The 11212-nt window shown below is 41.6% G+C and overlaps 2 protein-coding genes across 2 annotated transcripts in view; one reads left to right on the forward strand and one right to left on the reverse strand.

Annotated features, from left to right (window-relative positions):
- The window catches only part of nt5dc1 (5'-nucleotidase domain containing 1), a 42409-nt gene extending 41720 nt beyond the window's left edge, over positions 1–689 (reverse strand). Inside the window, exon 1 of the mRNA XM_010882857.5 lies at positions 278–689. Within this exon, the coding sequence (XP_010881159.3) occupies positions 278–370 (93 nt within the window). The 5' untranslated portion in view covers positions 371–689. The remainder of the gene's footprint in view (positions 1–277) is intronic.
- Positions 690–1047: 358 nt separating this feature from the next.
- Positions 1048–10262, forward strand: frk (fyn-related Src family tyrosine kinase). The gene is made up of 8 exons (XM_010882858.4): positions 1048–1893; positions 3577–3698; positions 5350–5513; positions 5891–6059; positions 6488–6646; positions 8469–8650; positions 8736–8901; positions 9058–10262. The coding sequence occupies exons 1-8, from the start codon at positions 1517–1519 to the stop codon at positions 9264–9266; spliced, it is 1548 nt and encodes a 515-aa protein (XP_010881160.3). The 5' UTR covers positions 1048–1516; the 3' UTR covers positions 9267–10262.
- Positions 10263–11212: the final 950 nt, after the last annotated feature.

Below are 11212 nucleotides of genomic sequence, written 5' to 3' on the forward strand. Positions count from 1 at the left end.
TTTGGCGCGTGCATCACGACTGCAACGTTAAGCACTATGTATATTAATTTATATTCCATTAGTTCTGTCATACGTTATAACTATTGACAAATGCAGTGAGCCATGAATTACGGACTTGCCACTGCGATCTGGAAAGGACGGATGATTTATGTTTCAATCATTCAGCTTCGTGGTAGCCAGCTAGCCGGTTTACATCCGACCTTACTGTATATCGCATTGCCAGAAATCACAACAGCTTGCAACGTTCTTCTGTAGCTCGCGAGCTAAATAAACTCACCCTGGAGGTCTCCTTCAAATGGTACCGACATAGAGTGTGGTCCAAATCAAAACCAATGACATCACAATCTGAAAGGGAAAAATATTCGCTCATTTTAACGAGGGTGTTGGAAAAACCAAGATATGGCACCGTACAGACTTAAACTTGCACGCCTGCACACTGACGTTATCTGTCAATGTAAATGGCGAGTCTGCAACCTCCAATGTATTTGTCTCTACCGCAACACGTGGGATGCTGTTACAAAGATTGCGGGGATGATTCACAGGACGTCTTTATCAAGTATTTTCGTAAATGGCGTGAATCACGTCTACGAATTGGCGATTAATAGTACACTGGACCGCAATATTAGTGATAGAAGGTGAAGATGCAAATGCAGTAAAATATGCTCAGAAGGTTGGTGACCAAAGCTTCCGGGTATACCGTAATACCTACAATAAATGTGCGTAAGGTGTTCTAAGAAAGGGGGGCTTTCGTAATGGCTAGTCAAGACCACGAGATCAGACCAGTTCAACGCCACGAAGTTTTAACGAATTCAATTTAACCCCCATACTACCAACATAAGGAAAAATAGGGGAAAATCCGCTTAATTTTTATGAAAAGATATTAGTAATTCATCATAAAAGTTAACAAATGATCTAAAACATGAATTGGCTCATTTTCCGTGTAGATTTTCCCATGTTGGCTATAATCAACAATGTCAACTTCGTATAATTTTAATGAACCGTCTGTAAATATCCAATAACGGAAATATCCTTGGTTTCCTCCGAAGCTATAGCAGCTAGACAGATCTTAAATCTCCTGGATAGTTATTTTAATTATCAGCTAATAACATACATATTATAGCATCTGTGATGATTTAGGCAATGCCCCAAAGACGTTTCACTTATTTTCCGGCATGCAGGCGGCGCAACAGAAGTTGACGCCCTTGGACCGGCGCTCAAAGTGTACGGTATACAGGTCCCCCCCAAGCAGTCGAGCAGGTGTGTAGGTAGGCAAACCAGGAAACTCGGTAATTCGATGAGTTAGTAATCAATCATATTGTTTTACTGTTGTTAATACGGTTTGTTGTGCTGCAGATGGAATTCGAGTCCAAAGAGCAAGACTGACAACTGTTTCGAGAATGAGTGTAACTTCGTGAAATTCGTTCTAATCGCAGTGGAATATGTACGGCCAAAGGGACCCTTTACATTTTACTTTATCACAAAATGATATAGCGTTATAAACCCGAAAGTCTTCACAATGGAAATTCGAGAAAGGTGCTTTTTGTGTTGTCAAACGGTTTTCCCATGTTTTAATAAACCAGGGACAGACCCAGAGCCGGTGAAGGTGAAGAGAGAAATCGTGGTTATCAAAAACTCTCATGCGGAGGAGCCCATCAACAGGGCTTTACCACAGATTCCCACTGAGAAACCGGTGCAGTTTTATGTCGCTCTCTATGATTATACCGCCCGAACCGAAGAGGATTTAAGCTTCAATGCAGGGGACAAGTTAGAAGCTTTGGACAAAAGTGCTGGCGAGTGGTGGTATGCAAAAGCACTCACTGGCGTTTCAGCTGCTAAGAAGGGTTACATTCCGGCCAATTATGTGGCACCTGTGGAGAGTCTGGATGCGGAACCGTAAGTAGCCCATATCTTAACCATTTAAATATATTCAGAAGTAGCCTATGCAATTTCTCTATAATTCTATAGAAACACTATAGTAAAACCGCGGCAGCAGGTCGAGTGTGAATAATAATGGTGACGTTTCTGTGGCTCAATTCAAAGAGGTAAAGAAATAGGCTACCAAAATGCAATAACTGTGATTGCTAATTCATCATTACAGGATTGCCTATTAAAATTCCGTCTACAGCATCCTAACGTTTACTTATCAGTCTAGGATTACTTGTGACCAGATTCTCGCAAATACTCGATGCATGACGATGTCTTGTTGATCACTTAAACCCACTGATCTCTTTACAATGGACAACGGTCTTACACTTGTTGTTCATGTTTGATTAACTTTACAACTGGTCTGTGGTTTTACCTACATCAATAACTTGTCTCAAGATAGATTTGACAAATATTTACATACGTTCAAATGTTATCAGAAGTATGCTCTAGGTAGCCTTGTTTCATTCTATGCCAATGAACAGTCAGATACTGACTCATTGTTATGGCATACGTAGAATCCAATGACATTGAGTGGATTTCCGGCACTTGAGGCCTCTGAGTTAAATCTACTACTCTTTAATACTGTAGCATGTGAATCAAAACTAACAAAAAGCTGACATAGTAATACAGTGGATACTTGCTGTCGTTATAAACCTAAGTGGTTGGTCAAACTGGTTAATGATTGTCAATAACAAGGAAGTACAATGGTTGAGTTAATAATTTTCCAGATAACATCGAAAAATATGTTTGTGAAACACAGAGGTCCAACACTTGAGAGATTCAATGCACATGCAGCTTTTACAGACATGTTGGCATTCTCTGTAGCTTAAATACCATTCAGATCTACTTGGTAAACAGTAGAAACTGGTTAAGCAAGGCAATCATACTTGAAAAGGCATGATCGTAAAAAAAATAAAATAAACATTGAATACTGTGTTACTTTGTATTTATTAGTACCTTTGCAGTAGATACAGTTCAATTTCATTGAAAGTACAGGGTTTTCTTCTGAACTAAGTCAGTACTATTGGGTGTGCCTCAAGCCATGATCTTGTCCTGTTTTTCTTTCCCATGAAACTGGCTTCCCTTTAGCTGGCGTCAGGTTTTTCTTGTTCACTTCTTGAGCAGGTTTCATGCTGGCTATCAAGAGTTTCACTGAAGCATCACAGGGTGGCCCACTTATATTAGTGGGCCTGATTAACTGGACAAGATAGAGGGATCCCCAGCTATATTGAGCCATGGGCGGATATTGCCTTGAGCTGATGTATGGTCAGGGTGCTGGAACATAATTATAAACAACTTTGTGCTCTCCGTATGTTCACAAATCCCAAACAGATATTGTAATTCTACAAACAATCATTTTTAATGGTGATTCAGTGACACGTGACCATACGTCTCATACCTATGAATTTATTTCCTAAATTATGATTTGTTTTGTTGTTGTTGTTGAATGTGATTGCAGTCTTATTTTTTGATTTTTCCAAATACCAAAAACAGTAGATGATCCCTGGAGTAGAACAGGGTATGGGTCTTTTTTTATGTTACCACTCACACACCCGCCAATTAAATATAAAGCCCCACGGTGTAGTGACTATATGATTGTCAATGAAGATTCTGTTCTTGATGGTTGTTTCCTCTGGTTCTGCTATACAGATGGTACTTTGCTGACACTAAAAGACTAGATGCTGAGAAGCTGCTTCTGTCTGAGGGAAACAAGCATGGAGCCTTCCTCATCAGACACAGTGAGAGTCAGAAAGGAGAGCTGTCACTCTCAGGTAACTTGTTGCATCTGCAAAAGACTCCCAGTCCAACGTGTAAGCGACCAAAGATGTCCATGGATGATGGTGTATACACATTACTGCTGCAGTGTTTTTAAATAGCTTCGTCATGTTTGTTTAGTTTCTGTGAGTCATAGTTGCTTCAGTGTTTAGGAATGTCTTCCTGTGGTTTCATTGCCATCAATCGTTGTCTGTTCCCGCACTGAGAAGGATCTCAATGCACAAAAAAGTATTTTCCTTGTTATTAAACTATCCCCTCTTCTCTTTCAGTTTCATGTAACTTACTGAAGTGATTGATGGTTCAAGGTCACAGAAACCCCCCACTCTCAGTCTGAAGACAAAAGTTCCTTGTTTATACATTAACAGTGGCATGCAAATGTAGTCATGCCAGGGGCAATAGACGTGTCGAAACCTAATTACAGGAACATTTTGCTATCGGCGTGATTTTAGTGGGCTGAGATTTCTGGGAATCTAACATTACGATTTTACATTTACAGACCATGTTTTATAGTAGTGAGAATTGGCCCACATTAATATTGTTGAATTTAAATGGTTCCAACAAAAAGATTTGAAAGCATGTGCATAACCATGGTTGAAATTCAAAGGGAAATGTTTGAAGTATTTGACCAGACATGAACATGCTTCAGTTAAAGGGAGTACATCCACCCCCAGAAACACATCAGGAAATTTGGTGGAAGACAATGTAATGTCATAGGGTGAAATAACTTTTCTGCAACATGGTTTAACTTCTGAGACCTCTATCACTTTCATAATGCTTCTTTTAATAATTGCATGCACTCCATATCACCAAATTAAACAGTAGAGGTTATGGGTATGCTTGTCAAAGACACATCCATCCGTTGACTTGGTGTCTATTTCGTTAACGTGTCCTTCAAGTGTACACTGGGCCGTCAGATTAATATGCTCTCTTCTTCCAAGTACCAGGGAGCAAAGCAGTTTGAAGGTTTTACTTACTGTCCCCCTGCTTTTAGGCCGTCTCCCTGCTTTCAGGCCGTTGTTGTAAATTGCCAAAGCAGCCAGATAAACACTGATTTGTGCAGAGATCAACTTTGTAAATTTTTTAACAACAAAATTGACATTGCAGTTTGCCATTTTACAACTATAGAGCTACTTCACATGCTGATATTGAATTTTTATTATTATGTAAATATGATTTGAAAAGACCTAGCCACTGAGATAATGTCACGGCGCATCATCATACATTTGCATTATTTGTGGGGGGTTTTCCCCCAGGTTAATGGGGTATTATGTTCTGCCTAGCCCACATAAGAAACCTGATGTAGAGTCTTCAACTCAGATTGCTTTTTTTGCTCTCCTAGCTACAGTATGTTGAGGAACAAGAGTAAAGTAAATAAAGATAAAGGAGCTATGTGTGCATGAATGCTCTACTGTGCAAAAGTCTTAGGCACCTGAAATTTGAACTAAGTGTTATATTGTAAAATATATATATATATATATATTTATTTTTATTAAAACACTTACAGTACTACCCAAATAAATGGCCTTCAACTTTCTGGTGCCTAAGACTTTGGCACAGTACTGCATATGTATCAAGTCAAAGATCGACATGCTTCCTTCAAGCATCTTTCCAGTGTTTTGCCCTTATGCTTTTGGATGTATCTTTCAGTATTGGACAGGGGCAGAGTGAAGCACTACAAAATAAGGAGGCTGGACAATGGAGGCTACTTCGTGTCAAAAACAAAGAGCTTTGCCACTCTGAGGGATTTAGTGGAAAACTACTCAAAACGGGAGGATGGCCTCTGTGTGCGTCTGCTTGAACCATGTAAAAAGGTATTCCATTTATCTTCTGTTTGACGGACTTCCTGAAATTTTGTTACCTAGCATTTGCCTGACGAGGTCCATGAGATGGGCAATGGTTTAGTGCATTGCTTGGAGTGCCACTGTTGTTATGACCTATGCCAGGCGTATGCTTGGGGCCGGGGATATCCAGATTACTGACCCCCCCCCCCACCCCATCTACTGTGCCTTGAGCATTCACCTGCCAGTTTATTGTCAACCGTTTATACTGCCGTCACCTGTCCACAAGGTAAAAGTGAACGCATACGTTTTCATGCCCCAATCACAGTGATCAGGTTTCCTGAACAGTATTGAAGACTGGGTCATGACTCTTCTTATTTCCTGTCAATGTTTTATCTTTCTCCTGTCAGACAGAGGCTCCCCAGACTCATGGTCTGTCCTACAACACTGCTGACCACTGGGAGATTGACCGGACGTCTGTCAAACTATTAAATAAACTGGGCGCCGGGCAGTTTGGAGAAGTCTATGAAGGCCTTTGGAATGACACCACTCCAGTTGCAGTGAAGACTCTGAAACCTGGTTAGTAGCCTGTTCCGCACAAACACAGGTTCAAAGCCATCAAATCATTATTTCCAAGTCTGTGTTCTGTTATGTATCCACTCAGGCCAAGTTTCTGCCACAGGGCAGGTTTGATTTAAATTACAGCTGGTTTAATCAATCAATCAAATGTATTTAGTGAAGCCCATTTTACATCAGCAGTTGTCACAGTGCTTTTACAAAACACCCAGCCTGAAATCCCAAAGACAAGCAACAAAAGGGTTGATGCACAGTGGCTAGGAAAAACTCCCTAAAAGGGATGACATTTAGGAAGAAACCTAGAGTGGAACCAGGGTCTGAGGTGTGGTCAGCCCTCTTCTGGCTGTGCCGGGTGAACCTTTTTAAGAGTATAAATTGTAAAAATGAAGGGTAAATGTACAACAGAACTCAACCTGTTGTCATTCTTCTAGGCTCTATGGATTCCAATGACTTCCTACAGGAGGCTCAGCTCATGAAGAAACTGCGGCACCCCAAATTGATCCAGCTGTACGCTGTGTGCACATTGGAGGAACCCGTCTACATCATCACAGAGCTCATGAAGAACGGCAGTCTACTGGACTACCTCCAGAGTAAGGACATACTGCTGTGTTACATTGTAAACCCATCCATGTACCAATCTTGCCGAACTCTACATTTTGTGGGAAATTAATCTCAACATAGTCTTCACGATATGCCTCAGGTAAAAGTTGCTGAGGTTTAACTGATGTGAGAGAAGGGTGTGTGTGCGAGGTGGGATTTGGTGTGAGGTGGGATTTGAAATGTTTTGCTCCCTCTTTGCTGTATTTAAGGGTGTGATACAATTGCCCCCAGGAATATTTCTCCTGAGGGTGACGGAATCCAAGTGTGACAGAAGGAAGGATCTTACTGTACTTGATGTCAGGCTGACATTGTTTCCTGATGCTCTAAAGGACAGAAATATGACGTGGGACAGAGAGTGGGCTGCTATAAACTGCAATAGAACAGCACCATGGGAAAAACACATCCATTTATACCATCCAGCTCACTCTGATTCCTCCTGTGAAGTTTGTGTGTGTGTGTGTGTGTTTTAGGTTGAATTTCTTTTCAGGGTTTAGGTTTAGGGTCAAACCTACAATTCATTTTACAGTTAGAATTATGGTTTCTTTAAGGTCCTGGCGTTGTTGGTTAAGGTTAGGCATTACATCTAGGTAAAGTTTAGGCGTAGATGTTACTTTATTGAAGTTAAAGTTAGGGTTAGGTTTAGGGTTAAGGTTAGGGCATGGGAGCATGCAATTTCTATTTTCTGGTCCTCATGAGGATAGCCATACAAACTTGTGTGTGTGTGTGTACGAACACGTGTGCATTGTTGACCCCCATATTCTTTACTACATGCATCACTGACCACAGAAATATATCCGGCTGACCCCAGCCATGGACTAGGGCTAGAAGACCATGTAATCAAACGAAATTGTACTGTGTCACTTTTAGCTGTGTTTCGTCACCAAAATATTTACCTTTTGTGGTTTAGTGTGAGAATTCAAAACTTGGCAAGAAATCATATGCATTCCTTGATGCACTACTTCATGCCTAAAGTAATGATAATCAATCCGTGGCCCTAATACATTGCTGCAACTCCCAGCGGCCTCTGCACAGTCGATGTCGAGATATGTCTTCTGAAGCACCTCGGACACTCTTCTGGTTATCAGTCAGCCATGGAGTTCATGCTGAAATAATTATGCCCTAGACACAACACATTCTCTGGCCTTGTACCTTAATTGAGCTCACAGGTGCCCAAGTCACCACAAGGAGTCAATAGAGCGTGATGAGGCAAGGCTACTTTTTTTGGATTATTAACCATCCCCAACCCAGACGGTGCTGTCCAATTGCACCACCCTATGCAGGGCCCCAGGGCTATTTATCTAGCTGGATTCGAACCCTGATCTCACAATGATTTGATGTCAGGCAGTGACTTTATCGCTGTATCATTCAGAGGCCCTTTAGTTGCTCAAAATGTAGGATATTGAATTCCTTCTGTATGTACCAATAACCTTGGTACCACTATTGGGTTGTCAACTCTGGTGACTCCCAACAATCCTTGAGGTTATAACTTATTAAAGATGCCGTTCCGTAGCGTGAAAGATGCTGTGTCATTGCCTGTCAGAGTGATGGTCACCTCTTGGAGCGGTCATATGAAATAGATGATGCTGGCCCTGAGGCTGTGTGCTTTCTGTCGCCCATTTTTCACTAGATGTCCTGGCTCAGAGTCAGAAACAGACTTACTGCCAAACTTTGGAAACTTCAACAAGGAAGTACGGTCATGGGCTGGCATCCACGCTGTGCTCTTATGTTGTAACATCTGGAAATTCTTCAATGACATTTCCTGTTAGTGTAATGAGACGTGTCCACGCGTTTCTTCCTTTTCCACCTCCATAGAGGACAAGGGCGTGCGGCTGAACATCTCAGACCAGATTGAGATGGCTGCCCAGGTGGCTGCTGGGATGGCCTACCTGGAGCTGCAGAACTACATTCACAGAGACCTGGCGGCCCGCAACGTTCTGGTGGGAGAGAACAATGTCTGCAAGGTGGCAGACTTTGGCCTTGCGAGAGTCTTCAAGGTGGGAATCCATTACTCATGTACTTTATCTATTGTCCCCCCCCCCACTCCAGCTCCTATTTCACTCATGTTTCCGCCTGGTCTAGATGGAGAGTGAGAACGTGTACGAACCTAAAGAGGGCACTAAATTCCCTGTGAAATGGACGGCCCCGGAAGCCATTAACTTCAATAAGTTCACCATCAAGTCTGACGTGTGGTCCTTTGGCATCCTGCTGTATGAGATTATGACCTTTGGCCAGATGCCCTATCCAAGTAAGACCTATTCAAAAGAGAACTCTTTGGTAGGAACACTTGAGTGTCCCGAGAGTGTCAAATGTACTGTAGCCATACTGATACCCTAGGATTCATTGTGTCACCGTGCGAGATCGTGAACGCTTCTAACAATTGTCCAATATGCTGTTGCCGTAGATCTGACCAACTACCAGGTGATCCAGCGACTGCCCACAGGCTACAGAATGCCCTGCCCACCACACTGTCCCAAGGTCATGTACGACATCATGTCTGACTGCTGGAAGGAGAACGACATGGACAGGCCCACATTTGAAACCCTGCAGTGGAAGCTTGAGGAGTTCTTTGACCAGGATGTGACTGCATACGATGACGCCAACCGTTACTAGTATTGAACTACGCTTTACTGCAATGGTTGAAGCGCTCCAATGACACCTAGCCAGAGTCAACAAAGGGATAATACAGCATATCCACATATCACAGGCAATACGCACTCAAGTGCCAAAGGAAAAAGACATTTCATACTCTGTATCTACAATAGTAGTACTATTCATTTTTGCATCGTTGCCCTATCCACTTCATGATCACATTATGGTTCAATATCTATTTAAGGATATTTAGGATGATATTATGCAGTCAGTTGAGACCACACACCATTTGAACAACAACATTGTGCCTGTGTAGGTGTTTCAGTTTGCGTATTGTTATTAAAGAAAGTCAGACATTGTTAAAGGTGAATCCAGCATTTTAACAGTGAATTTTGACACTCCTGTGAATTCTTATGAGTCAATTTCATAAGAGGTGGGGCTGCTGTTATGTGCCAGAGACATTTGCCACAACTGCCCGCTCCAGAAATGCTTCCGTTTGGGTTATGACGTCATCTGATGCACGAAAGTGGGTGTGATGTGGAGACCGACGTCTTCTGGGTCTTGGCAAAGTCACAAACAAGCTGTCCATTGGCCTGGTTGATTTTGCATAACAACAGCTGTACTCTTGTGAGCCTGACAGAGCTACCAATCTAGGTGAACTGGTTCTACATTCAGTAACCACTGCAGTCATTTTTCCACTAGACTGGTTGGCTGGCAGGTATTCTGTTTTAATTGCTCGTTTCTGGTGAAAACCTACTTGTGGATATATGCCTACGTTATGTTTTGTCCCTTTCCTGATTTTCCAGGTAATTTGCTGAAAAAAGTGGTTCATCCCACTTGTAGCACAGTATGTGAACAACAAGCAATCATTTACTAGTAGAAATGTGTTGTTTTATATTTACCTTTCATTAATGAATTCTCGCATGTTTTCTTTGCAACAGAGAGAACCCAGTCTTAGCAGAAGCAATCAAAACATGAGAAAGCATAATCATGAATAAAATGCTAATTTAAACAGAATTTTTGTATTTCAGTTAGTAAATGTTTTGTTTTGTGCCTTTTAAGTCAAAATCAACCAAATTGTGAAAAGGGACTGAACATTACCAGCCTGCATAAGGACCCTTATCAACTGGGCAGCCATAAATATAAAACTAATAAATATATTTTCTACTAGAATATGTTTACCTATGTTGTTTATTGGAATCATTGGTATTCTGCATGTGACTTATCATACCTGCCACATGAGGGTGCTCACACTCTCCTTCTAAGAGCCTCTTCCATCACGCTGTTGCCCATGCCTGATGACTCACCCAAAATTAGATTCCGCTGCTCTAATGATCACTATGTGTGCTGTCTGGAACTACCATCCAGTCTTCTGTGTGACGTCTAGTTACTTTGTTAACCTAGAAGTAACAAAAACGAAGCCAAAGATGAAAGTCCTTTGTATAGTAACGGCTTTCAGTAGTCCGCACCATAAATATAAAGCAGAGTTTAATATCTATGGTCCCAGCTGTAGAATATGGGGCCTTTTGTCATGCAGATGTTATGGTAACTCTTGTGACCTCAGACTCCTCATCCTGTTCCATAAATGGATGCAAACTAAGCATTTATGATATACTGTTAAAAAATGTATATCACATTATTCTATTTTTTTAAGGTGTTATGTATAAAGCTGCCTACTAGAATACAATCCTAGGACAGGTAAAGTCTGTTTTTTATACTGTCAAGGCGCTCTAATGCCATCTCAGTCCAACAAACTCGGTCGAGCATTTGGAACACAGGTGCTCTCCAAACAGGGTGTTGATAGTTGCCCTAGTCTGGCAGGACAAGGCTGTAATAGAAGATAATATCAGATACAAATCTTCTTTCCCTGGAGCATCTTGTGTAAGGCCTCTTTACGCAGTTAACATTTCACCTTATTGTATGTGGTCCCAAAACTGTGGTACATTGATGCATAAACTTGAAGTCAT

The sequence above is a fragment of the Esox lucius genome, chromosome 18 (genome assembly GCF_011004845.1).
Source record: "Esox lucius isolate fEsoLuc1 chromosome 18, fEsoLuc1.pri, whole genome shotgun sequence".
Lineage (NCBI taxonomy): Eukaryota > Metazoa > Chordata > Actinopteri > Esociformes > Esocidae > Esox > Esox lucius.